The sequence below is a fragment of the Pollicipes pollicipes genome, unplaced genomic scaffold (assembly GCF_011947565.3).
Source record: "Pollicipes pollicipes isolate AB1234 unplaced genomic scaffold, Ppol_2.1 Scaffold_7231;HRSCAF=8579_pilon_pilon_pilon, whole genome shotgun sequence".
In the NCBI taxonomy this organism is placed as follows: domain Eukaryota; kingdom Metazoa; phylum Arthropoda; class Thecostraca; order Pollicipedomorpha; family Pollicipedidae; genus Pollicipes; species Pollicipes pollicipes.
Window position 1 is genome coordinate 45,678,365 of NW_023597034.1, and position 25,318 is coordinate 45,703,682.

A 25,318-nucleotide genomic window follows, 5' to 3' on the forward strand; every position below is an offset into this window, starting at 1 on the left:
TCCGGACCTTGAGACCAGGGTAGCCTCCGGCCCTTGAAACCCGAGAAGCCTCCCGCCACCGTGGCGTTCCTCTGGATGGGCTCCGCTGTCGATGTATTAATCCGTTCAGCTTTCACCGGGCTTTGTCAAACACGCTACTTCACTACGATAGAACTGTTTTATCTATCTATTTTTATATTTTATTTATATGTTATCTAATATATTATATGTTATATCTATATATTATATTTTATCTATCTGCCGCCGCTCCATTAGCTTCCTGTTGATGTCACTTACATCTTGCTGCCTTATCTTCTCACCCATGGACGAATACACGCGTGCACAAAAGGCACATAAGTCACATACAGACACGTGTATAAAGCCGCGCATCCGTTGTCGGGGATGACTTGGGCGGTTAACCTCTGCCCCCGTGTGCGGCAGGTCATTGACCCGTGGGCGGGCTCGTACGCCATGGAGGCGCTGACGGCCGAGATGTGTGTGGGCTGATCTGGGGCGCTAACCTCTGCCCCCATGTGCGGCAGGTTATTGACCGCGGGTGGGCTCGGACGCCATGTGGGCGCTGGCGGCCGAGATGTGTGTGGGCTGATCTGGGGCGTTAACCTCTGCCCTCATGTGAGGCGGGTCATTGACCCGTGGGCGGGCTCGTACGCCATGGAGGCGCTGACGGCCGAGATGTGTGTGGGCTGATCTGGGGCGCTAACCTCTGCCCCCATGTGAGGCGGGTCATTGACCCGTAGGCGGGCTCGTACGCCATGGAGGCGCTGACGGCCGAGATGTGTGTGGGCTGATCTGGGGCGCCAACCTCTGCCCCTTTGTGCGGCAGGTCATTGACCCGTGGGCGGGCTCGTACGCCATGGAGGCGCTGACGGCCGAGATGCGTGTGGGCTGATCTGGGGCGCTAACCTCTGCCCCCATGTGGGGCGGGTCATTGACCCGTAGGCGGGCTCGTACGCCATGGAGGCGCTGACGGCCGAGATGTGTGTGGGCTGATCTGGGGCGCTAACCTCTGCCCCTTTGTGCGGCAGGTCATTGACCCGTGGGCGGGCTCGTACGCCATGGAGGCGCTGACGGCCGAGATGCGTGTGGGCTGATCTGGGGCGCTAACCTCTGCCCCTTTGTGCGGCAGGTCATTGACCCGTGGGCGGGCTCGTACGCCATGGAGGCGCTGACGGCCGAGATGTTGCGCGCCGGGCGGGAGGTCATTGACCAGGTGGAGGAGATGGGCGGCATGGCCGAGGCGTCGCTTCGGCTGGCCCAGCTCAAAATCGAGGAGTGCGCCGCCCGCAAACAGGCCGCCCATCGACTTCCGGCAAAGGTCGGTCCGCCGTCGGCGCCTGCCGGGCTCGCACTCGCTGGCAAAAAACTCTGGGATTCCGGTCTTCTCCGTGTAGTTCTGTTCGTCTGGTGTCACGTGACATATTTCCTAGTGATTTTCATGCTGGGAACTTGTCACTGTCACCCTGGAAGTTGATGGATTACTTCCTTGCTGAATTTGTCTTCGAGTTACATCACCAACGGATCGGAGGAATTTGCGCCAAAAGCAGATCGTACTTATAGCGGACATTTCTCGCCCATTTATGATAAACACGACGCGCAAAGTCAGATGAGGGCGCTTAGCATGCTGTTTGGTCACGCTTGGAGGAAGCGGACAGCGCTGCCGGAGCCAGCTGACGGCTAACACAGCCAGCTGACGGCTACCGAAGCCAGCTAACACCTGCTGGAGCCAGCTGACGGGTAACACAGCCAGCTGACGACTGCCGGAGCCAGCTGACGGCTAACACAGCCAGCTGACGACGCGCCCGCCGACCGACAGAGACAATCGTCGGCGTCAACAAGTACCGGCTGGAGAAGGAGGAGCCGCTAGACGTGCTGATGATTGACAACGAGCAGGTGGTACCGGCTGCAGTGCGCCAAGCTGGAGCGCTGCGGGCCGAGCGGGACGCGGAGGCCGTGCGGCGCGCCCTGCACGAGCTCACAGAGACGGCGCGCTCCGGCGAGGGCAACCTGCTGAAGGCGGCTGTGAGTGGCGGTTCGGCCCCGGACTGGGCGGCCGCTGGGGACCGGCTATTATAAGCTGTTACAATATTTGTCTGTGTGTAAATCATGTTTTGTTAAACGCGGGGTCTCTTATTAATCGGCGTCTACGGAGGGAGATATCGTGAGAGGGGGGGAATGGGGGGGGGGGGACATTCACAAGGACATGGGGGGGGCTATGCCGTCGAAAGGCTGTACTAGCAGCGGGTGTTGTAACCTGAGCTTTGGATGCGGTCGGCAGGTGGCAGCAGCGCGGGCGCGCGCCACTGTCGGCGAGATCACGCAGGCCATGGAGGAGGTGTTCGGTCGGCACGTGGCTACTGACAAGTTTGTCTCGGGCGCGTACAAGTCCGAGTACGCCGACACAGAGGACTTGCAGCGTGTCATGCAGAAGGTGAGGTGTAGAGCGTCGGCGATGGCGGCGCCTGAGCCGGCACCGCCGAGTTCAGCCGGTCCGATCACGTCATTTACATGCCATCAGAAGTTGCCCATTTCCCAGCCGATGGTATGCCGCAGCTGGAGGCGCCGCCACCGGCCAGCTCATTGTCCAAGCCGAGCCGGGCGGCACGCCGGCGAGCCGGCCGTCCTATAATGCAAGCCCAGCGAACACCGGACCCTAGCATGTCCCCGCTTGCGTCGGCGGCAGTCGTCTTGTGATGACCCTTCTTGCAATCCCCGGTCTCTCAGCATACCCTTCTCGCGGTGGGGCAGTGCCCGCAGTGACAATACCTGCTCTGTTTTCCGTCCCAGGGATTGCCTGCGCCGACGGCTCGTGTAAGTCGAGTGTCCACGCATCCTGCAGGGCGGGGAGTGCAGCAGTCCCACGGTTGGTACGACCAGGTGCGCCGGAGACCCCCCTCTCCTGCCGCCGCTCCGTGACACCGCCCGGCCGCCGCCAGGTGGCGGAGTTTGCCGAGGAGGAGGGCCGCCGGCCGCGCATCCTCGTGGCCAAGATGGGCCAGGACGGTCACGACCGCGGCGCCAAGGTCATTGCCACCGGCTTCGCCGACCTGGGCTTTGACGTGGACGTCGGCCCGCTCTTCCAGGTAATGGCGCTGGAAGCCCTCTCGGCTGACGGCGGCCCGCCGCGGCGGGTTCTGCTGGACACTCGGCCTACCCGGCGGCGTGGGTTTATTAATGCAGGGAGGAGTTTTCGCCGTGTTTGAAATAAGTTTTTTCATGAGGTTTAGTTGGTCAGAAGGGGCACAATGGACACTCATACGTTAGCGACGAGAAATCCCCACCATTGCGCGAAAAGCATTAGCGCCGCGTCAACTGGGCCATTCGCTGGCCAGCCGCTCAATCCGGCGGTATCGCTCACAGTCATCTCGGCGCCCGACGTGCGTGGGTCACGTGTGTGTACGCCATGCGGGCCGCCTGGCGCCTGCCGCTGCGGCCGGTCGACAGCGGTGGGCGCCCTCTAACGCCGCCGTGGCGTGCGCCCGCCAGACGCCGGAGGAGGTGGCGCAGCAGGCGGTGGACGCGGACGTGCACGTGGTGGGCGTGTCGACACTGGCCGCCGGCCACCGCACGCTGGTGCCGGCGCTGGTGCGCGCGCTGCGCGCCGCCGGCCGCGGCGACGCGCTCGTGATCGTGGGCGGCGTCATCCCGCCGCAGGACTACCAGATGCTGTACGACTGCGGCGCGGCCGCCGTCTTCGGGCCGGGTGAGCGGGGCGGGCGCGACGGCTGCTGCCAGCGCGGACGCGTGTCGCGCGCTCTGTTACGAACCCGGTCTGGCTTGAAGCGGTCAGGAGCACGACAGCTCGGGCTGTTTGGAACTGCCCTTGATAGTGTGACCGCATTTCAAGAGGCGGGGTAAATAATTTTGTATTGAAAAACTTTTTCAAAGCAAACGTGTGCCCCCGGATACAATGTTGCCTGCCATCTGATGCGTGCATGTCAAATGTCCTCTCTTTGTGCGTGTATATTCCGCATCCTGTCCATACCGTATCGCCCACGTGCACCTGCTCGTGTTGCTCTTTACCCCTGTCCATAATGATTGCTCACTTGATAAAGCATCGGGCATGGTCTACTGTGCTGAAAGTGTGCGGATTCACGCACCCCAAAGCCAGTTTAATGTGGCTTCTTGGACGGTCACTTGGACTGGGCAAGAGTCCTGGTCGACCAGAGGAGGCCGCGTGACACCGTCACGCGACACCATGCGGTCCGGTTGCAAGCAAACATCGCCCGTTAAGCCAGAAGTCCTCTTGTGGGATGTCGAAACCGGTGTCTTCACTACTCGCTTCACTGAGCGGAAGCTGATCACCTGGACACTCGTGCAAAATATGCCTCCGAAATTTCTCCAACAAAACGGTCTACAACGCGTAGTAACAATATGACATTCACCGATAGCGTGTTGTGCCGTTTCCCTTCTGCCCTGTCTCATCCTAGCCCGGCGTGTTCGCTCGTTTCAGGCACCAAAATCCCGGTGGCCGCGCTGGAGGTGCTGTCGATGATCTCCAAGAACATCCGAGAGCGACAGACGGCCTGAGGCGCCGGCGCCGACACGCGCGGTGTCGGCCACTGACCGGCCGCCGCCGCGAGCCACGCGGAGAGCCAGCCGCCCCAGTCGCCTGTGAGGGCGGTATATGACAGAGCGGTGTGTGACGGAGCCGCCGGCGGGCTGGATCGCCTCGTATTCGTCTCGTCTCGAGAGGAAGCGTCGCCGGCCCGGGCCGAGTGTTCCCGGGCCGCAGCAGCGGGCGGGTCTGGGTAGCGGCCCTGTCTGAGTCACCGGGCCGTGACGGAAGGAGAGCTAGTGCAATATGGAGCTGCCCTGGAGAGCAGCGCCCGGAGAGTCGTGTCGTACATATGACAGTATATTACACGACAGTACATTAAATGCACGCTGTTTACGCAGACGGGTGGGGAGTATGGCGAATGACTCACTGAGGATGACCGGCGGGGCGGCGGCCGCCCGCCCGCTCGTGCTGACTGAGACAGCGGGGTACCCGGCCGATCACCGAGAGGTCGCGACCGCTGGCGGAGGCGACTCAGCACAACACGAGCTTGGCCGGCTTTCCGTCCACCTCGGTGTTGGAGCCGTGACGCAGCGCGTGGTCTCGCTTCAGCTGGGCGAACAGCAGGTCCGTCACCAGGAAGATCTGCGGCAGGAGGCGGCGGGTGGGTGGCGGCCGGGCTGGCGCTGTGACGCGGGGGCGGGCGATCTTCTGCGGTGAGGGATGCACCGGCTGGAAATATCCAGTCGTACTGATAGAAAACTCGGGTTATTAATGATAAACACGACGTGCGTATCTCACGCATCGTCGCAGGCTTTTTTAAACGTGCCCAACAAGTGTAAAGGCCGCGGCACATGTTCCCCTCCCCTGTCATTGAACTTGCGCGACAAGTGGAAAGGCCGCGGTACAGGTCCCCCACCCGTGTGGTTATATGCCAACAAAAGGACGAGTTGGACTGCCGAGCGCTTGCCACCTGGCTGTCCCAGCCTAGGCCCTTTCTTCGTAAGCAAATGCTGCCCACCGAGGTACCAAACTGTATCATCGCTGGGAAGTGCGCCAGACACGCTATGAAAAATGCGGCAAAACCGGGTATGTGTAAAGGGCAGAAAGGGCCAGCGACTCGGCTCGGGGAAACGCATGGGCGCTGCATGGGCACTGCATGGGCGCATTCTGGCGTTAATCGATACCACTATTACTAGCACACTGTTTGGTCAAGGGCGCCATCATCGATCACGTCATCTGCATGTCATCAGAAGTTGCCCATTTCCCAGGCACGCAGGACCGTTAACACGTGCCGGCCGTTGCCAGGCGCTGTTAGGTAAACAAACGACTTGCTGTACATAGTTTGTTTTTCAGCCAAGTTGGAAATTGGCTCATTATATATCATGCCCATTGGTCTCTCCGCGTCTTCATAGCGTGCCCGACGCACGCCCCACTGACGTCCAAAGGTCAGGGGTCCGTCTACAGCATGTTCTTTGTCTGTCTCTGACGCACATGCCGCTGACGTCCAGGGGTCGAGGTCTATCCACAGCGTGTTCCATGTCCGCCTCTGACACACAGACCACTGACGTCCTGGGGTTGGGGGTCCGCTCACGGCGTGAGGATTTTCGTCCTCCTCATTGTGATATCCTGTCCCTGGACCGCACAAAAGCGCGGGTGTCGGGGCTGACTGCTGTTTCACCGGATTGATGGCATGACGCTCTAGCCTGTAAATGTTCAGCGTAGGAGCTTTTGGCAGTTATGTCGGCGAATTATGGGTTCTTTAGAGGTGCCTTTCCCATAAATCGTTGGCTGATGGTGGTGTCACCGCTCACGCGATCGTTTCGTCAACTCAGTGCCGCGCGCTCCGCTACAAACACGCCACTGCTGTTAACAATGCTTTGGAGACTCTACGGGGAACACAATTACTACAGCGCGGAAGAGCGATCGTCAATTACGGAACGAATCGACTCGGCCCAAAAAAATGCAACCGGAAGTTCTGACTCTGCTTGCTGGTAGCTGTCCCCAACAGAACGTTGATCGCTGTGAAAATCGATGCCGGACCCATGCTCAACGTCTCTACTTTTATACCTTTCAAGGTTGACCCAAGGTTAAAAGCTTTTTAGAATTCCGATTAGATCAACTTTATGTGTTGTCTAAGATCCATCAAGAGTTTCGAGCGCACATGTCTGCCATGTATGGCGGTGGTTCCCATGGTTTGACGCGAAGGACCGTGGTGAGGGTTCCTCCTAACCACAGTTGCTCTTAATTCATGCCGGGATAGTTTAAAACGTATGATACACAGTTCAACCTGTCTCAGTTTTCTTCAGTCTCATGAACCTTGGTCTTGACAGAATAAAACCGTACACTGCCCTGAGGCGACCATTCGGTGTACGTGACAGCCTCTCCGTCCCGGTGAACGCACGGCTAGGGAGAGTCTGGTGCTGGCCGCGGGAAAGACCGAGGTCCTCATCACCGCAGCCCGGCCCGCCCGGTCAAGACCGCAGCGGCGACGGCGGCAGCCCGACCCGGCGCCGCGGGTCGCCGGCGAGGCGACCGGCCAGCCAGGGAGGCTAGCGCCCGCGCCGGCGCCTCTCACCTGGGCGGCGTTGTAGGCGAGCGTGACGGCGAAGAAGAAGTTGGCGTTGGCCGAGCCGGCATGGATCCAGAGGGTCCACATGACGGGCGCCAGCACAGTCACCGACAGGTAGAAGCAGCTGACGGGGAAGGCGTAGCGGGCATATGGCGCCAGCGGCCGCCAGAGCGGCAGCAGCGCCAGATACAGGCCGGCCTCAGCCACGCTCGGGTATGACTTGAAGATCACCATCAGCACCAGCAGCGCGAACATCACCAGCACGGGCCGGTCACGGAATCTGGAGTCGAGACAACGTCGTCATCCGCAGGGAAAACACACCCGCAACACCCGGTCACGGAGCGCGGCGTCAAAACAGGGGCAGGAGTGACCCGCCTCAGCAGACACCGGGGACTGCGGGGGCCCAGGAGCGGCCCGCCTCAGCAGATACTGGAGACTGCGAGGCGCCAGGAGCGGCCCGCTCCAGCAGACACTGGAGACTGCAAGGACCCAGGAGCAGCACACCCCAGCAGACACCGGGGACTGCAAGGGCCCAGGGGCGGCCAACTCCAGCAGACACCAGACACTGCCAAGCAGGAGTCCACCTGACATGACACTGTTGCCAATATCAGACGGCGCTACAGGCAGCCCTGCCTTATGGTTAACTGTGACAACGCGGATACTAACTGCAGACATTTCTGATTCACCTCTAACAGCATCACACCCTAAGTCGGCGCATACACAGACAGCACACCAGGCTGTGACGTTCCGGACCGATGGACGCGCCAGCCCGGGTCGCGTACCGGAGAGTGAGCGGAACGGCGTAGATGAAGGCGTTGATTTGGAAAGTAGCGATGAACAGTGACTCGAAGTGCTGAAACATCTCCGTGAAGAAGTACCAGAAGAGGCCGACGTTCGGGGACAGGTCCCACGTCCACAGCCTGAAACCGACCGCGTTTGCCGTCACCGTCACACGCGACGCCCTTCCCGCGGCGCACTCCGCTCCGGACCGGAAACAGGAGCGGGGGTGGGGGGGGAGGGGGGCAGCGGCCGTGGCCGGTGGCAGACCAGGCTGCGGCACAACCGGTTTAAAAACAGTGGATTTTAGTATTCTTCTGCCTTGGAATTAGCGTGCATTATAGAACACGATATTCGCCTCTTGACTGCAACCTGGACGCAATGAGACAAACTTCACTTAGTGTCACATAAGTGTTTCAAAGTCTGATTACATGCATGTCAAACGCATGTTACGCGGCGGTATGGTTAGTCAAATGACACTGAGAGGTGCTGAAAGCCACTAGAACATATGATCACGGGGAAGAATACAGGAGCCACCCCATCCAATTAAAAAAGACCAGTCACCGTCACGCAGGGCGTCTGCCGAGTCCCCATCCCCTTGCTGTCACACCCACCGGGCGGGCGCCTCCGTGCCCCGTCACTTCGCATACAGGTCAGCACCCCAGTCCGAAGCCCATCGAGCAGCCGCCTCCGTGCCCCGGTCACCTGGCATACAGGTCAGCATCCTCGCCCGTCCCCGTCCGCACACGCACATGAAGCCGTATGTGGCGCGCAGGAAGCTCCAGCCGCCGAGGCCGTGAGCCGAGAGCAGCAGCAGGGCGCCGGTGACGGCCGCGCAGCCCAGCGCCGTCAGCAGACGGCTGCGGCCGGCGTCGGCGGCCAGCGCCAGCAGCGGCACCAGCAGCACCGCCGGGTACAGGTCCAGGTAGCAGCTGACGCCCAGACAGGCCACGCACGCCGGCCACCGCCCTGCGGACGTCGCGCGCACCCGCCTTCGTCAGCGCTCGCCGCGGCCGGCCGCGCAGGCCGCGTCAGTCCGAACCGGTGAAAGTGATCGAACCGGAGAAACTGTCGTGGAAACTGCAACAGGTGTGTGTGCACAGCTCACGGATGCACGGCTCATTCGGGTTTGGCATGTGGCAAATTTATAACCACACAAGCAAATGCGCTGCGGTGTTTTACACCTCAGACACCGGTACACCAAGTTGCGGATATTCAGCTCTGCCGTTCGGTCCACCGGGGAATGTGTGTCCACCCACTGCCCAGGTAGTAAAATTGCGAATTCTTCTATCTGCAGGCACACTGCCATGCATCAATGATGAGTGTCTGTGCGTGACCGGTCGCCGGCGTGAATGAACCGTGACACAGGCGTGACCGACCTGTGACGCGGGCGTGACCGACCCGTGACACGGGCGTGGCTGGCCTGCCAGGTATGTGCCAGGTCCGTGAGGACCGCACGTAGCTTACATAGCGCTGTGACGACCATGTCAGAACTGTGAGGACCCTGTCTCGCCCGTGACCGATGCGTCTGATAAGTGATGGCCGTGTGCGACTGGCCCGAAGCTGCCACGGGTCAATCCTAGCAGTGTGGCTGACCTGTGACGTGCCCCACCCATGATGGGTTGAACGAATCCAAGACAGTGTTCCACCATCACGTGGTACGTGACTGACATGCCACAGGCCCGTGACAGCCACGGCTCCTCTGCGACAGCTGGATGTTTGGCCTGTGTTGGCCGTGTGTGACTGCCCTGAGGCTGTGACAGTTGTAGGGCATTCCTGACCTGTGACGGCCGTGTAGAACACAAGCGCCAATGGCAGCTGGTGCAGGCCGGCCGTGCTGAGCGCCGCGCAGCTGACAGCCGTGCACGGGTTGAACAGGTACACAGCCGCCACGAGACGCGCCGTTGGCTGCAGCTGCTCCTCCGTCACCGGCAGGGGCGCCGCGCCACCGGCCGGTGGCGGCCGCGCCTTCTGCTCCAGCAGCTGCAGCAGAGCAAGGCACACTTGGCAAAGAAGATGATGATGAGATGACCATGCACTGTTTGGCTCGACAAATATGGCCAGGTAAGCTGGAAATGGACCAATGGAGGTGCAAACATGCCCAAGATGATAATGCCACAGGATTATGCTGAAAGCAAAACCCTCTGCAGTCCTGCCTGGCACAAGGGCACAGGGAACATTATCCAATGAACTGGATAATGCAGCTTAGGTGATAGGATAGGATAGCAGCTTAGGTGACTTAGGATAGAGACAGTAAGCAATGCTTGGGATATACCCTGAAACTGAAATTAGTACACAAAACTTTAAGAACCAATTCATTAAAATAGGATATAAATTTTAAATATTACTCAGCATGCCAGAACAGCAGCCCTCCAAATATCACAAAGCTTTGTGCTAGTAGCTGCAGGTTAAAAAAATGTTTTAAGTCATTCATCACCTCCTATACTCATAGATGGTTTGACTGACCAGCTGGCAGTGATCTGCTACATACCAGGTGATTGCCAGATCAGGATCAGGAACATTATGTGACAAACCAAAGCATGACTCAGTGCTGTCTCACATTTCCATACCTGCTTCTTGATGAAAGCTTGAGCAGTCAGCATTAGTATGTGTGCAGTACAGATGTCTACCAGAATGAAGATGATAGGAATCCAGGCTTCACAGTATTTTATGAGGAAGCTGTACAGGATCAATGTCAGGGGAGACTCATGGACCATATCGCCCTCATATGGTGATATCCCCTGCTGCATTAGGAAGTATCCCTCAGTCACTGAAAACCAGAGGTTATAGTAAGTATTTATCATGAGAAAGTATAATGAAATGCAAGGTAGATAAAACATCTGAACCATCATAACATCAGATCAGTCATGATCCTAAGCTTCAGAGATAACATATCACATGCATAGCACTTGGATATAAACTACCTTGCATGATTACCTACGTTTAGGAAGTTTTTGATGCAACCGAAGAATGAAAATTACAATGTATTACCTCGGCTCCAAGATGTCAGTGGAGTTGAAAATATAGTTCCATCACATAAGTTCTTGAAGAAAGAATTGCTCATCAAGTAGAGCCTTAACAAGGCTCCTCCAATGAAGAGAAGCAGATGCATCCTGAAAGGCATGTGTGCATATTAATAGAAAGCTACACCAACCACAACTTATCATGACCTGAGTCATTAAATTGCATCTATCAACTACTTGTCACATGTGAACAACAGCATTAAGACACCTTCCACATTACCTTGTGCATATAGGCCCTACAAATACATAAGTTATCTCACAATGAGCTAATGTTTTGGCGAGCCAAGTGATATCCTTCACAGTTGATATTCAAGCTGCGATCTGTTCACAAAAACTACATTGAAGGCTTTAATCACAATACGTGATCTTTGCTAAGTCTATCAGCATAGCGGCAAGGCGTGGACACAGGAACAGGAAAAACATAGAAAACAGTTACCCCTTAACCCGGAATCAGGGCCGGAAGAAAGACAAACCTTACATGGATACCCCAGCTTCACTTTTGGTGTCACGCCCCTAAACATTACCGATACGTTCAAGGAAAACAAAAACAAAGAACATATCAGCATAAGCCTGGTTGATATTATTAGAGGCCAGTCTAGTAAAAACCTCAAACCGAAAACAACACGCACCTGCGTCAATAAATGCACCGCAGCAACCAACCCCACACGGAACTTTCCACACCAGCAGCACTTTGAAGTGACGCTAATGCCCGATGCCGGGCGTCGGAAATGAAAAAGATTCGCCATGTTCCGTGATATTTCCCAAAACCCACACAACCACTAAAGTACTGCTTAGTATCATGAAGGGCGTGGAAATATGTCACCCCGTACAATCCATACTAACATGAGCATGATTTGAGTATTCTGGAAAATATTCATTCGAATAGCTTAGTCATCCAAGCATCTAAATTTTCCGGACATCGCAATATTTGGACAGATGAATTGCAATATCGCCCGGTGAAGGGCTGCGATCGCCGGGGAAAGGGGGCAGGGGGGGGGGGGGGAGCGCCTAAGCGCAGTGGCGCAGCCAACACGGGGAGGGTGCATGAGACTTAGCCCCCGTCAGGTTCCAGCAAAGTATAACCGTCCAAACACAAAGAACGTATATGGACTGCATGGCATATCACGCGGCGGTATGTGTCACTCTTATACATACATGGTGTTGAGGTTTTACAAGAGTATATTTTTGAAACATGCCCCAAAGGCAAGACATTTTCTGTAAAAAAGCGCCGTAGCGGACTTCGTGAATGCAAGTATAAGTACAAGGTCACGAAAACATAAACAATAGCATTACGACGAGCGGCCAAAGCACGCGCACATACCGACAATTGGGCTCCGCGAACATGCACCGATTATTCTGCCTCCTCTCGACAATTCAAGTGTTGCAAGTGAGTCAGCTCGTATGCATCCCATCCTCAGCCCGAGTTGCAGCGTCTGCTCCTAGCCCACTGTTGTAGGGCTAGACGCTGGCACTACAACTCGGGCTGACCGAGGCGGCAAAGTTTCGGCGGCCAATTAAATATACTCATTGTCGAGTGATGCGGGTGCAACGTGTGCATACCATGTGGGAAAATAATCCTTGTTGGAAACTTGTCGTCCAGCATGTAACTCTATCACATATGAGTTCCTGAACATGCATTACTAAATGCGACCGGCTACCCCATAGCGTAATGGCCGTAATAAGGAAGTCGGGTGAAACACGTATAAACACGCATGAGAAGTGTTAACCTGTCCATTCGATGCCGTTGCTCTTGGGTTATCAGTTGACACTGCAGCACTCTTGTCCGGCGAAGGCGTCCCTTTCATTCAGTTGAATCCCTGACAGTGTATCAATGTGCACCCAAATGTGCACCCAGTGCACAATGTGCGCCCCACATTGGCGGTCCGTCCGTAGCAGCAAACTGCAGACACGGTGGTCAATAAAAACAAAATTTCATGTGCTCTGGGTGCCATTGTGTGCACGACATAACAATATGTGGGCAGTGCCGTTCGGCAATGTAAGTCAGTCGTCTTCAGACGTCACCTATTCTATTCATGTAGCCCCTAAAGCGAACTGCTAAATCTGACCGGCCGGCCCGTAGTGTGGGGGCCAGCGTGCGGCAACCCAGGAAAATGTTTCTAACCGCACGCGGACAGTGCAACGGCATGCATTTGATAGCATGGCTGAAGGGCTCTGGGCTGGCAATGAAAAACATTTGTCCGTTTAAGCTGATCATTTTATTCAGCTGGCCCCGTGGGAGTACAGCACTCAGCGTTTGCAGACCGGCTACGGCAGATAGCTGCAAACGCTGGGGCGGTAAATTAAAAAAAAAATTATGGTTGTGCGAGGTAGTTGCGACCATGCGCGTACAAGTTCACTATGAAAGCACTATCGGCTCCAATTTGCATCAGTTGACAGCTGCCATCGAGTCGTACCGCAATGACTAGAATAAGGAAGCCTAAGAAAACCTTGGAATCGTAAGCCAAGGGCACGACCGTGTGTATTCGAGACAACTGTTTTGGTGACACTACGACATACTTAACCATCGAAGGCCTCCATTTTGTTTGGTACTCCTAATCAGGGGCGGGTCTAGCCTGGAGTAGTTTTTTTTGGGGGGGAGGGGCGCAACCGTTCGTCGCCAGCTGGCTGGTGTAGGATCCAAGGTCCAGTGCATGGTGCCTCTCGCGGGTACCTAGTAGGGACACCATTCAAAACCGAAAAAACACCGAGATGCTTTTGAATCTTAAACAGAAGTTAAAACAAAACAGTTGGAACAGTTAAAGTTAAAACAGTCGGTAAGTAGACGAAACTTTTATTAAGTTCTGGGAATGTTTTTTTTGGAGGGGGGGGGGGTGGCAAAACATACTCTCAGAGCTTTGGGGCAGGGGGCCTGATTCTGTGTTTCTGCATCCCGACGCAACGTGCTCTAATGACCAATGACAGATCGGGTAAATATTGACGCCATTTGAAGAAGGGATTATTTGTATAGCGAATGGGCAGAATGCACTGACCGATGGGAGGGTCCGCCGCTGAAGACGAGCCGGTCGGGATTGGGTTTGTTCTAACATCCCAAGAACATAACAAAAGCAAAAACAAACAAGCATCGCGCCCAATCTTCATTTACAGTTTTATGTCCATTTTCCCAGTTCAGCTAGTACAGCGGCGTAACAAACGGTTTGGGGGCGCTGGTAGCGTAGTACTTGAGCTGCACGTCTGGGACACTCAAGTTGCGGGTCTCGATTCCCCGCAGTGCCCTTCCTTCCTGTCAGGGTGAAAGGCAGGCGGCCCCATATAGCTTCAGCAGTTGAGTACGTTGTAAACCCACAATGACGACAAACAATGGGTGTGATTATTGAATGCGTTTCAAAATGATGCACCATTTGCCAACGCAGTGCGTCGCGTGCGTTCATCGCACCCTGCATCAATGCGTTCATCGCAGTGCGTCGCGTCCTGCATCAGTGCGTTCATCGCAGAGCGTCGTGCCCAGCATCGGTGCGTTCATCGCAGTGCATCGCGTCCTGCATCAGTGCGAACATCGCAGAGCGTCGTGTCCAGCATCAGTGCGTTCATCGCAGTGCGTCGCGTCCAGCATCAGTGCGTACATCGCCCTCCTGCCGAGGCGCGCCCGGGCTGGAGATCGCGTGCCCAGCGGCCAGCAGTCGCCTGACCTGCCCTGCCCGCGGGCTGACCCACGGTGCCGGCCGTGACTGGGACGGCGCCCATACGAGTCGACGGACCTCATCGACGCCGGCGATAATCATCGGCAGGTAACGAGCAGCGCCGCGCCGTCCGTGCCAGGCGCTGGCCGCCGCTGATCGGTCCCCGATGGACGGGGGTCATGCGTTCGGCACGAGCGGCTATTACGGCTGGAGCGCACAGAGCCCGGCACACAGCCGGCGCCGAGGCACTGCGGTGACGCAGGCCGGCAGGACCGCACGCTCGCTCCAGCAGCGCCGCCGCTGCAGCTCTGTTGTCTCCTGTTTTCGCGTGTCGGGCGGCGCGTCCCGCGGATGGTCGTTTATCCTGGCTATCGTGCAGCTAATTGTCGCTGACCATGGTGTCCGGTGGCACGGACGCGCCGCCGGCGGGCCGGCGGGCGGTGGAGCCAGCGGCCGGAGACGCCGGCGGACAGTTGGGCGGCGACGCGGTCGGGCGTCGGCCGGCTGTCGCGCCGCGAAGCCCGAAGCCGCCCAAGATCCGCGTGACGCGGCCGCCGCGCGAGGCGTCCGTGTTCTCGTCGCTGCTGCCGGGCCGGCGCGCGGCGGCCGGCGCGGTGCGTGAGAGCCGTGCTCAGTACCGCGCCGCCAGCAAGCCGGCCGAGCCGCCGCCGCCGCCGGCCATGGCTGGGCGGCGCGGCGACTGGAGCCAGGTGTTCGACGGCGACCCGAGCGACCCGAGCAAGCCTCGCTCTGTGTTTGACCGGCTGTCGCGGACCGAGCCGAGGACGGCGAGCCGCGGCCGCGGGAGGCCCGGGCCCGAGCAGGAGCCGGAGCCAGAGCCGGAGCCGACGATCGACGAGTCGCAGCGACAGCGGGCCGAAGAGCTGTACGACCGTCTGATCACGCGCCGGCCGCTGCAGGAGGCGACCGACACCACCGGTCGCCAGCAGATCGCCCCGATGGAGGCGCCGCCCCAGCTGCAGACCGCTCCGAGGGAGGCGCCACCCCCGCTGCAGACCGCTCTGAAGGAGGCACCACCCCCGCTGCAGACACCGGAGACGGTAGCCAGCATCACCATTGAGGACGAGACGCAGCCGCCGGCCCGGGGCGCCCCGGGCCCCTCCGGTAAGCCGGCGCCCGTCCAGCGAACGAGCGTGTTCGACCGGCTGTATGGGCCGAGAACGAGCCGAGCCAGGGGTGGGACTAAGTCCGACTCAGCCGAAGGAAGCGCTGCAGGCGCTCGGAACGCCCGCGAGCAGGACGCCATGGAATCCAAGAAAGAGTCGAGGGAGGCTGACTCGCAGGCCAAGATGCACCAAGGCAAGGGTCGTAAGGCCAATCTGGACATCGAAAAAGGAAAGGATACGCCCAGTCGCGGTCGGAAGAGCAAGAAAGAAAGCAAGACAGACAAGAGTGATCCTGGTAATACTGAGCAGACAGCAGCCAGCACGTCGAATAGAGATGGTAATGATCCCCAAGACAAGAAAGAGAGGAAACGAGACAAGCAAAGCTCCTTTTACGATCGTCTTTTTGCTGGGAGGCCAGCGGCATCGAGCAGTGAGCACTCATCTCTCATCGAGGAAAATGTTGCAGCGAAGAGAAAGGAGCCCAAGAAGAAAGCCGCCAAACGCCAGGTCCACCCCAAACCTGAGAAACGGCCGGCGGAGCAGAAGCGCACCGTCAGGAGACCGGCGCCCAGACCGGGCGGCAGCGTGTTCGACCGACTCTATCGGGGCGTGCCTGTGCACGCCAAGTCGCGGGAGCTGCTGACGCCAGACGGCGCCCGTGACAGGCCGCCATCACGGTCCGGCGACGGCGGCCAGGCGGACGCGCAGCCGCCGCCGGCCGCCGCCGGCAGCCGGGCGCGCTCCAAGTCGCCGGTGAAGCGGGAGACGAGCGGTCCTGCGCCTGCCGGACGTGGCGTTGGTCTCCCCGGCCGGCGGCCAGGGCCGGCTTCAGCCAGGCCCGCTGCCGCACGCGCCGCGCGCCAAGGTGCGCCGCATCTTCGGCATCCCAGTGGTGCTCCCGGCGCGCCTGATTCGGCCGCGCCGCGCCTCTCGACGAGCCGGAGGGTGCGCGCGAGCATCTGCCCCAACTGGACCCGAGCATGGTCAACACCACGTCCATGGCCCGCAGCGCCATCCCGGTGCTGCCGCGCGCTGCCGCCTACCTCTGCCTGCTGTTCAACATCCTGGTGCCAGGTCTGGGCACGGCGCTGAGTGGTCTGCTAGTACACTGCATGGGCCGTACGCGCTACTCGGTCACCACCACCAAGGGGCACCGCTGGACCAGTACCTGCACCAACCTGGTGGTGGCGTTGATGCAGCTGTACACGCTGACGTTCTGCCTGGTCGGCTGGTTCTGGAGCATCGGGTGGGGCATCATCATGGTCACCATCGCCGATCAGCACCGCTCGCTGCAGCACATGAGCGCGGAGGAGCGCGCCACCCAGACTCGACGCTCCTCTTTCCAGCAGCTGATCGGCGAAGACTGAGTGTCTCCCTTTCGGAACGGCGGCGGTGACGTCAGCACCGCGGCAATCACGGCAGGACGAAACGGCGGCGGTGACGTCAGCACCGCGACAATCACGGCAGGTCGAAACGGCGGCAGTGACATCAGCATCGCGGCAATCATGGCCGGACGAAATGGCGACGGTGACGTCAGCACCGCGACAATCACAGCAGGTCGAAACAGCAACAGTGACGTCAGCACCGCGGCAATCACGGCATGACGGAACGGTGGCGGTGACGTCATCACCGCGGCAATCACGGCGGGCCAAAACGGCGGCGGCGACGTCAGCACCGCGGTGATCACGTCAGGACGAAACGGCGGCGGTGACGTCAGCCGGCGATAAGGGCAGTCACCGCGGCGATAAGGGCAGGACGGAACAGAGCTGAGCAGTGCTGCAGCAGATGCGATATGACAAAGACGGCCATATCCTCGATACCTGGATGCTTCTCATGCTATCCTCGGACAGGCGTGTTGGACCAGGTCGAGAAAGATCTGTTCCACCCCGGGCATAAAGGCCCCCTGCTTTGCAACAGCGGGCCAATGTAATCAACAGGGCGGCGTCTGGGACGGCCTAACACCAAGATAGTTGCATATTTTCGGATTACTTGTGCGCAGGATGTTTTGATAATGGAGCGGAACAACCTTGTCCTGCTGGCGTCAAGTTTCGTGTATCATGCAGACATATTTTCACAATAACAGCTACGCATCACGTCAATGCGATAGCGATAGCCAGTAGAGGGAAGACACCTGTGGATAGTGGACAGAAACACGACGTTTGATTCATGCCAGCACGAACTGTTAATAGTGCGTATCCTGATCACGCAATCATTTTGAAGTTACGTTTAAATGTCCATGTTTCAGTCAGACGTTTTATCGTCATTATGATGACGGTGTGGCATAATTGTGCGATTGCGTTTATGTTTGTAAAAAGTTATCTTACAAGGGAAAATGGTCAGACTAACAATCAATGGCTATTGCATTGTTGCAAAACTTTTCATATGTTTTCAGCATGCGCTAGGAAAGCGCAGACACCCCTTAGAATAAACATTATGGCTACTGACCACACAAGTGGCGGTATATTATTTGGCATTATTTGGTATATTATTTGGTGTGAAGCCTTCGATATATTGCACAACTGCCACCGGGTTTACATCGCACCTGCCTTCAGATAAAGTGAAAGCTATGAATGAGTACACCGAAATCAAACATTTTCTAAGAACGGCTTTTTCGAGAACAGTTTACACCGTATAGTCACACGGACGCGCAGAATCGCGCGATATTTTACATGCAAATATCTACAGACGAAAGCAAGGATAAGTGAAGAATCATATCACATATTAAGTTTTGGGCTCATTTCGTTGACTGGCAACTGCACGTCGAACGCATTGGCCGGTACACTTATTGGAATGGCGAACGCCAGTTTTCACCAAATCGTGCTCCAGTCAGGTCAACAATTTGTAGGTGTTACCCAATGATGTCTCGTTGCATATCAAACAATTTCCGCTTCCAGCTAATCGAAAAACTGTTCTCTTTTACCTATTACAGGCGTGCGTCAAACGCATTGTGTTCCATTTGTTCCAGTTGCCCACTTGTCCAGTTTCAGTTGTCCCGTTTATCAACCGATTTCGAAGCCACCGACGTAGATCGGTACCCAGAGAGCTTACTGTCGATAGATCATGACGACGTTATGCAAAGAACGACAACGAAAAGCCCACACTACAACAAAATAAAGCCAATACCGGGCGCACGTCTTACTTTCACGCAATGCTATCTAACGTGAAGTCAAGCGCTTCACATCTTCTCTGATGTCAGTTTAAATGCGATAAATGCGATAAATGACGTGTTTTTACATCCGGGGTAGCCCCATTGGAAAGAAGCCCTGGCTCTGAACAGTGTGATCCGTCTCACGACGCCCGGACAGTGGCAGATCACATTTGATGAGCACAGACTAGGCGAACGACATACGGAACAAATGTAGCACATGTGGTGTTCACTAGTAGCGCGGAGTTGTTTCAAACTGCGTCGATGCAACACAGGTGTTCAGGTCTAGTTTTTAGTGACTGACCATCGACTCGACAGTTCTTGGCGCAACCAGATCTTTGCTGGTGCGTACAATTTAGGGGGTGAGGTTTCCGATTAAACAGACCTTCCATGTCATAAAAACACAGATGTTCCGCGTTTTTTAGAGTGTGGTCACCGAGTACAGTTTGAACTGCTTGGTTTTTTGCGTCTGGAAAATGATCATTACACTTGGCTCATAAACGAAAAGTCGACACAAAAGGACCAGAATGCAAAACGTCGAACGGAAAAAGCGCACGAAAACATTCGAAAGACTAAAAAACGACAATGATAATATCAGAGCCACCATAAAGTCGAAGGACTCAAAGCCAAAATGGATAGAACTTGGCAGGGTTGGGCATTAAATCGGAAAAAAATCGAACGACAAAAAGTCGAGTGAAATAAAAGTCCTCAGGGGGAAGGGAGAGTCAAGAGCAGGCCGAACAAACTGATGTCTGATTGTCCTTCCGCTTTTACTAGCTCTCCGAACGGAGAGGCCCTAAAGACTCATTTTGATCTACTGTTTCTAGTTCGGTTCACCGCGGGCAATACATCACGGTCGCAAAATAGATAGAGCTAACATCAGCCAACATCTACCGAGCAATAAAACATGTATCCCACTTCCATTCCGAGAAGACAATCTAACTAAAGCAATTAGCTAACACAATACGTTCATCGGGCCTTTCCGTTCGATTGGCTTGGCAATATGAACGAACAATGAAAGGTCAGGTTGTCCGGTCGCAACTTGAACCTTTCCCATGCCCCGCAGGCGGCCGCACGCGTCCCGCCTGCCAGGTGGGTGTAGAGGTCAAGTGCACAACTTCACTATGCGCCGGATGACATGTGTGTCGTGTACCCGTGTTAGATATCCTCCTACATCGGTGAGACAAATGCTGTGGTACGAACAAGGTATAATGACCATCTGCGACACGCGAAAAACTATGCTTTTTGGAGCTTTACTGCATGATCATATAAAAAAAAACACCCCGTTGAGTCCATATCGATGGAAAAAGCTCATCCTCAAAATCTTGCACGCTCGCAAAGATGTAGCTGTGCATAAAAGTTGCCAAATCAATTGCCATGCGTCACAACAAACCAAAACTGAGCGTATGTGCTCGATGGGGCTTTTTTAAACCACTCCAACTTATCTAGTGTCCCCTTTTGTGCTCTCTTTCGTCCCACATGTTGTTGACATTGTGTAAGTTCATCACATGCGATCTGTGTGCACGTGAAGTTGGCGAACTATTCAGCGATTCATTCAGCGACGAATGCCGCTTTCTCTGAAAACGCTTCATATGCTCTTCTTTGACGCGAAAATATCGAAAAGACGCTTATTTTGTAACATCATGTGATATTTAAGGTCAAAAGCAAAGTCGAAGGACGGGGAACACCACATCACCAAAAAATTACAGACGAAATTAGATTCACACGCATGAGAACATTCATAAACGCCGGAACTAGCATCGGTCAAAAAGTCCTGACGTTTTGAGGTCACCCTTCAAGGTCAAACCCAGGCTCCAAGGACGGAAACTCCACATAATCAATAATTACCGGCCGATTTCAGTTCTTTAAGCATCAAAGTATTCACTATCGCAAGAACTAGTGTCGAGCAAAAAGTTCTGACCCCTCGGTCACATTGCAGCGTCAAATTCAGGCTCAATGGACAGGAAACTTCTTATCACCAAAATTTTGCGACCGTTTCAAATTTGCAAGCACCAGTATATTCTATGCGCACGAAGTAGCGTTCGTCAAAGAGTCCTGACTTTTTAATGTCATTATTTAAGGTCAAACTCGGGCTCAACAGACGGGCAAAGGTGACATTGAGAGCATCGCTATAGAATCCACATAAAATTCTGAGTAATTTTCTGAGTTCTATCAGTTTAGAAAGAGTCCATTGAACCATTATATAATGAATGTGGAAAAAAGATCCGTGGAAGCCCAGTTGGCGCTGAACGGCCGCGGCGTCACTCCACCTGGGCGTCAGCTGACGCTCAAAGTCTACGCCCAGCCGCCATCAGAGGCGCCCCCGGACCGATCCGTCCCGGGGGCCGACGCTCAAGGCCACTGACTGCCCACCCGGGGGACAGGACATACACGACCTATGCAACCTGCAGCTTGACACGGCCATCGTGTCATCGCCATGGGATGAAAAGCGTCCGGTGATAAGCGACCGTGGGCGCCGAACCATACGCCGGATCACCGCGTCAGCCGCCACCGGACCGAAAAGCGTCCGATGCCACGCGACCATGGGCGTTGGGGGGGGGGGGGGGGGGGGGGGCGTCACAGCGTCCCCTGCAGCTCGGCACGGCCAACGCGTCGCCACTGCCGGACGGCACAGCATCCGCTGCAGCTCGGCACAGCCACCGCGTCGTGCCTCGCACCGGACGGAATAACGTCCAAGGTCACGTGACCGCGAGCTCAGGAGCCGGACGTCGCCGCGTAAGCGGCAGCCCGGCAGGGCAACTGTGACACGCACGCCTGGCGAACAATTACCCGCCACCACGTCGACCTTGAGGGAAGGACAGGGCCTACGGCGTTTCATCAGCAACGGCCCCCTGTCCTTACCTAATCGTCACCGACCACTTTTTGGTGGCGTAAAAGGCTAAGTTTTGAGGATTTTGGGAGTCACTCTCTCGCCGGGACTGGCGAAGACTGGACGGTGCTCCTGAGGACACGACCGCTACAAACATGGTGGAACTTGGCATTTCATCTCAGAATAGGCGGAATAAAATGCGATTATTGAAGGGAGTCAGTGATTATTATCAGTGAGTGTAAGTGTGAGTGCCCCTGTTTAGGTGTTGGTTTATCCTTGAGCGTCGTGAGTGCTACGTTTTGCTCTTTCTGGCCGGCGTGGTACGCCACCATTTCTTTTTAGCAGTCTTCGTTAAATGAAAATACACGAGTAGTTGTGTACCAACGCTTCAACCAGAAAACCGGCTGGGTGTCGAACCACCCACATCGTGTAACTAAGGGACTAAAAAGAAGGCAACGGAGCGGTACAGGCGACGGACGATGAACAACGAACGGACAACGGGGCGCTGCAGGAAGCAATTTCAACACGGGGAGCGATGGTTGGCTTTTCATGCAGTCACTGAACGCATGATTTCTTTAGTTAATTGACCACAAAATTCAATCAGAACTCATTCAGGGTAACTTCTTGCTTTTATTCCAATCAAACAGCAACAACAAAAAACATCAAGCAAAAGCATGCCCTCATCAACACGCGTCCGGGTGGCCGGTTGGATACTCTCTGCCCAGGTGGGGGGGGGGGGGAGGGGAGGGGGTCAATTTACACCCTGAGACTTCAGAAACTAAGGGCTAGACGCGAAATTCACAAGGTGTGTTGGCCTGTGCGTGAACTTACTTGGCTCAAAGTTTGAGGTTTCCAGGTCATGACCTTCGGGTCAAATAAGGCCAAACAAGGTCAAACTCCAAGTAGGTCACCAAAATGCTCTTAGTACCAAGAAACCTGTTTTACGCAAAAGGTTACATGCTCATGTAAGGTCAGTGACCTAGTTTGACTTCAAAGGTCATGGTGACCAAAACCATAAAAGACTGCTTTGTGTTTCGCAGTTGAATAAGCGGCAATGATTAAGATAGGCAACATATTCCTAAAACAAAATGTTGACCTGGGTCATTTAGGTGAGTGACCTATTCTGACCTCAAAAAGTCCATGGAAGATTAATAATGCGGCTCCCGTTATCAATAAATTCGAAATGAGCACTAGAAACCACCCCATACAGTAAGCCCTAGAGCAATAAAACAGGTTGGTTTTGACCTTGGTCTGACCTTCATACGTGACCCTAGGTCAGTTGAACGATTCCCTAAGAAATTGACTTTGCTGAATCCGTGGCTTGACGTTGGCCTGCCGTAGGCCAGTGACCTTATAAGGTACATCTAAATTTTTGATACCGGACGATCCGCTATTGAATTTTGTACTGTCGAATAAACTTGATGCGGCTACGCCGTGTCGTCCGGAAACCATTCCGGAAAATCTTCTGGGGGTCAAAATTGACCCCTTCTGGAGCGCGTGTCATCAAATGAACCATGCATAGCGATTTTTTAGGGGGTCTCTTCACTATAAGGGGACCCTTTGTCAACCCTGTGCCCCCCCCCCCCCCACCCCTTGTCAAGGCTCTGGCTGCGCACCCGCACCAACACAATACGTCGCTACATGCGAACGCCCCGCCCTATACCTACGCGCTGCCTCCTTTTTCAAGATTCGGGGACAGTGCTGTCATCTATCCGCATCAGGATCGGAATGAAAACTGGCCCAGACGCCGCAAACCTGCGCCATAGTTGTCTCGGAACCATATACTGCGACACGAAGAGCGTTGATGGAGGCACAGGCCTGAGCTATCCAACGCCAACCCGGCTGTGCTCTAGGGCATTGGACGCGGCATTGCCGGGCATTGCGGGGAGACCCCAAGGTGCGATGGGAGGTTTGGCTTGTCGGTTAAGTTGATTTAAGTCTTGATCTGCTTTGATTATATATTTGGAACACTTATTGCACCGCTGTAGGGTACGTGCCACCAAATGTACCTGGTTTTGAGAGTGCCCGGCGCATAGTGTCACTTCTGTGTGGTTCTGCGTTCCTGTATGGGCCTCTCATACAGGGCTATGCTTATTTCTTTTGCAGGTTCATGGCCACTGCAGAAATTCCATGCACTGCACCAGATGCCAGCTCTGATCATTGGCCCAATTTTGCTTTACCCCTATATTATGTTCACATTTGTTGTAGTTATTGCATATATATATATATATATATATATATATATATATATATATATATATATTCAACTTGGATTATGAGCAAAGTTCTAATCAGGCCAATTTGTACCATATTTTTCAATTATGTTTGCTTGGAAAATATTTTAGGATCATTTTGCCTTGCAAGTGCTATTCAAACCTCAAAACTCTTAAGTATTGCTTGTTTTGTGCAAATATTGGTGTTGACAATGTACCGGATGTGAATTTGCCCAGATCTGTGATGAGCATGCACTTAAATTGCTGTGATATCACTGCTATGCCAGGTGTGCTGAGCATGGCATCATTTTTACAGACAATGGGGCAGAGTCAATGGTATGGCTCTGAGGATAAAGGTGATGCACAACTCCACCAGTGTGCAAAACAAATCTGTACTCCATACTAGACACCTGAGTCCCTGACACTGACACTGACATTGTTGTGGTGCAAGTTTGTGATACATGTGTGTATGTTGTGATGTATGCTGCAGAACCTGTAGCATGTTGGTGTCTAATAGAGTTCATGCTAAAGTTAGCTGAATTAAATTGTTATTTTTGGTTGGAAGATATTTTCTGACATACTTTTGCTGCAACTTAGATTAGAGCATTCTTATTCCTGGACAGATTGGTTCCTTGCCCTGGATTATTGTCAACTTGGTGGCAAGCGATAGCATGCACACACATGGGCAATAGTGTGTTGCATAGTTAAATGAAATTGCAACTGCAATGTTGCCATGCACAGCATGTGTGGTGTAACATGTATTTTAGAGCTTGGGCAGTCTGGGTTTGTCCATGATCATCATCTGTACAAGGCTTGCCTCACTCAGGTGTACTTTGTCATTACTGAGTAGCACAAATGGAAATATGCTATATGCAGCCATGCAAGTACATAATTAGAATGCTATGTTTGAGGAGTTAGCAAAAAGCAACTGGGCTATCAAAGTCCAAAAGTATGCCATGATTTTTGCAAATTCAATGTGCTCCACTTTGTTGTACCTCAGGCAGTTTATAAAACAAATTTGCATTTATGTGCAATATGATGCTATGCAGTATGATATGATGCTTGCTTCAGTATCTTTAAATGTGGAATCTTGCCCTTAAGATAACTTGCCCCCCCCCCCCCCCCTCAACTGAGAGGGTCATGTCCCAGTTGCCATGAAGTTAACCATGCACTGATGATGCTCCCAAATCATGCAAGTCAAGAGTTTTTGTGACACTTCTTTTAACCAGACTGCACATTTTGGGTGCCATAAGACTCCATCCATGGAGCCTGTGGTTCTGTTGGTATTGCCAGTGCAAAACCTACACCTCATTTCTTCACAATGTGATGTGAAAAAACTGGAGCAATGTGGATAGACACATATGCATAGTTTGGGAGTTTCCAAATGGAGCTGTGTCCAGAAGATGATCAGCAGCCTGCACTGGCAATGCAATTTTATCTCCATGCAACTCTTGAAATATTCCAAAGGTTTTCAGGTGAATATACTGGTCAGAATTAT

The 25,318-nt window shown here is 54.7% G+C and overlaps 2 protein-coding genes across 2 annotated transcripts in view; one reads left to right on the forward strand and one right to left on the reverse strand.

Annotated features, from left to right (window-relative positions):
- The window catches only part of LOC119110183 (methylmalonyl-CoA mutase, mitochondrial-like), an 8,983-nt gene extending 4,428 nt beyond the window's left edge, over positions 1-4,555 (forward strand). Inside the window, exons 2-10 of the mRNA XM_037233919.1 lie at positions 421-477; positions 824-880; positions 1,026-1,082; positions 1,127-1,319; positions 1,814-2,019; positions 2,276-2,428; positions 2,934-3,080; positions 3,484-3,700; positions 4,451-4,555. Coding sequence (XP_037089814.1) covers positions 421-477; positions 824-880; positions 1,026-1,082; positions 1,127-1,319; positions 1,814-2,019; positions 2,276-2,428; positions 2,934-3,080; positions 3,484-3,700; positions 4,451-4,527 — 1,164 coding nt within the window. The 3' untranslated portion in view covers positions 4,528-4,555. The remainder of the gene's footprint in view (positions 1-420; positions 478-823; positions 881-1,025; positions 1,083-1,126; positions 1,320-1,813; positions 2,020-2,275; positions 2,429-2,933; positions 3,081-3,483; positions 3,701-4,450) is intronic.
- Positions 4,556-4,644: 89 nt separating this feature from the next.
- On the reverse strand, positions 4,645-11,564 carry LOC119110234 (phosphatidylinositol glycan anchor biosynthesis class U protein). Its single transcript, XM_037233977.1, has 8 exons — positions 11,497-11,564; positions 10,836-10,957; positions 10,415-10,614; positions 9,626-9,827; positions 8,597-8,813; positions 7,850-7,987; positions 7,074-7,347; positions 4,645-5,140 (listed from the first exon to the last, which is right to left on the reverse strand). Exons 2-8 carry the CDS (start codon positions 10,954-10,956, stop codon positions 5,030-5,032), a joined length of 1,263 nt encoding a protein of 420 aa, XP_037089872.1. The 5' UTR covers position 10,957; positions 11,497-11,564; the 3' UTR covers positions 4,645-5,029.
- Positions 11,565-25,318: the final 13,754 nt, after the last annotated feature.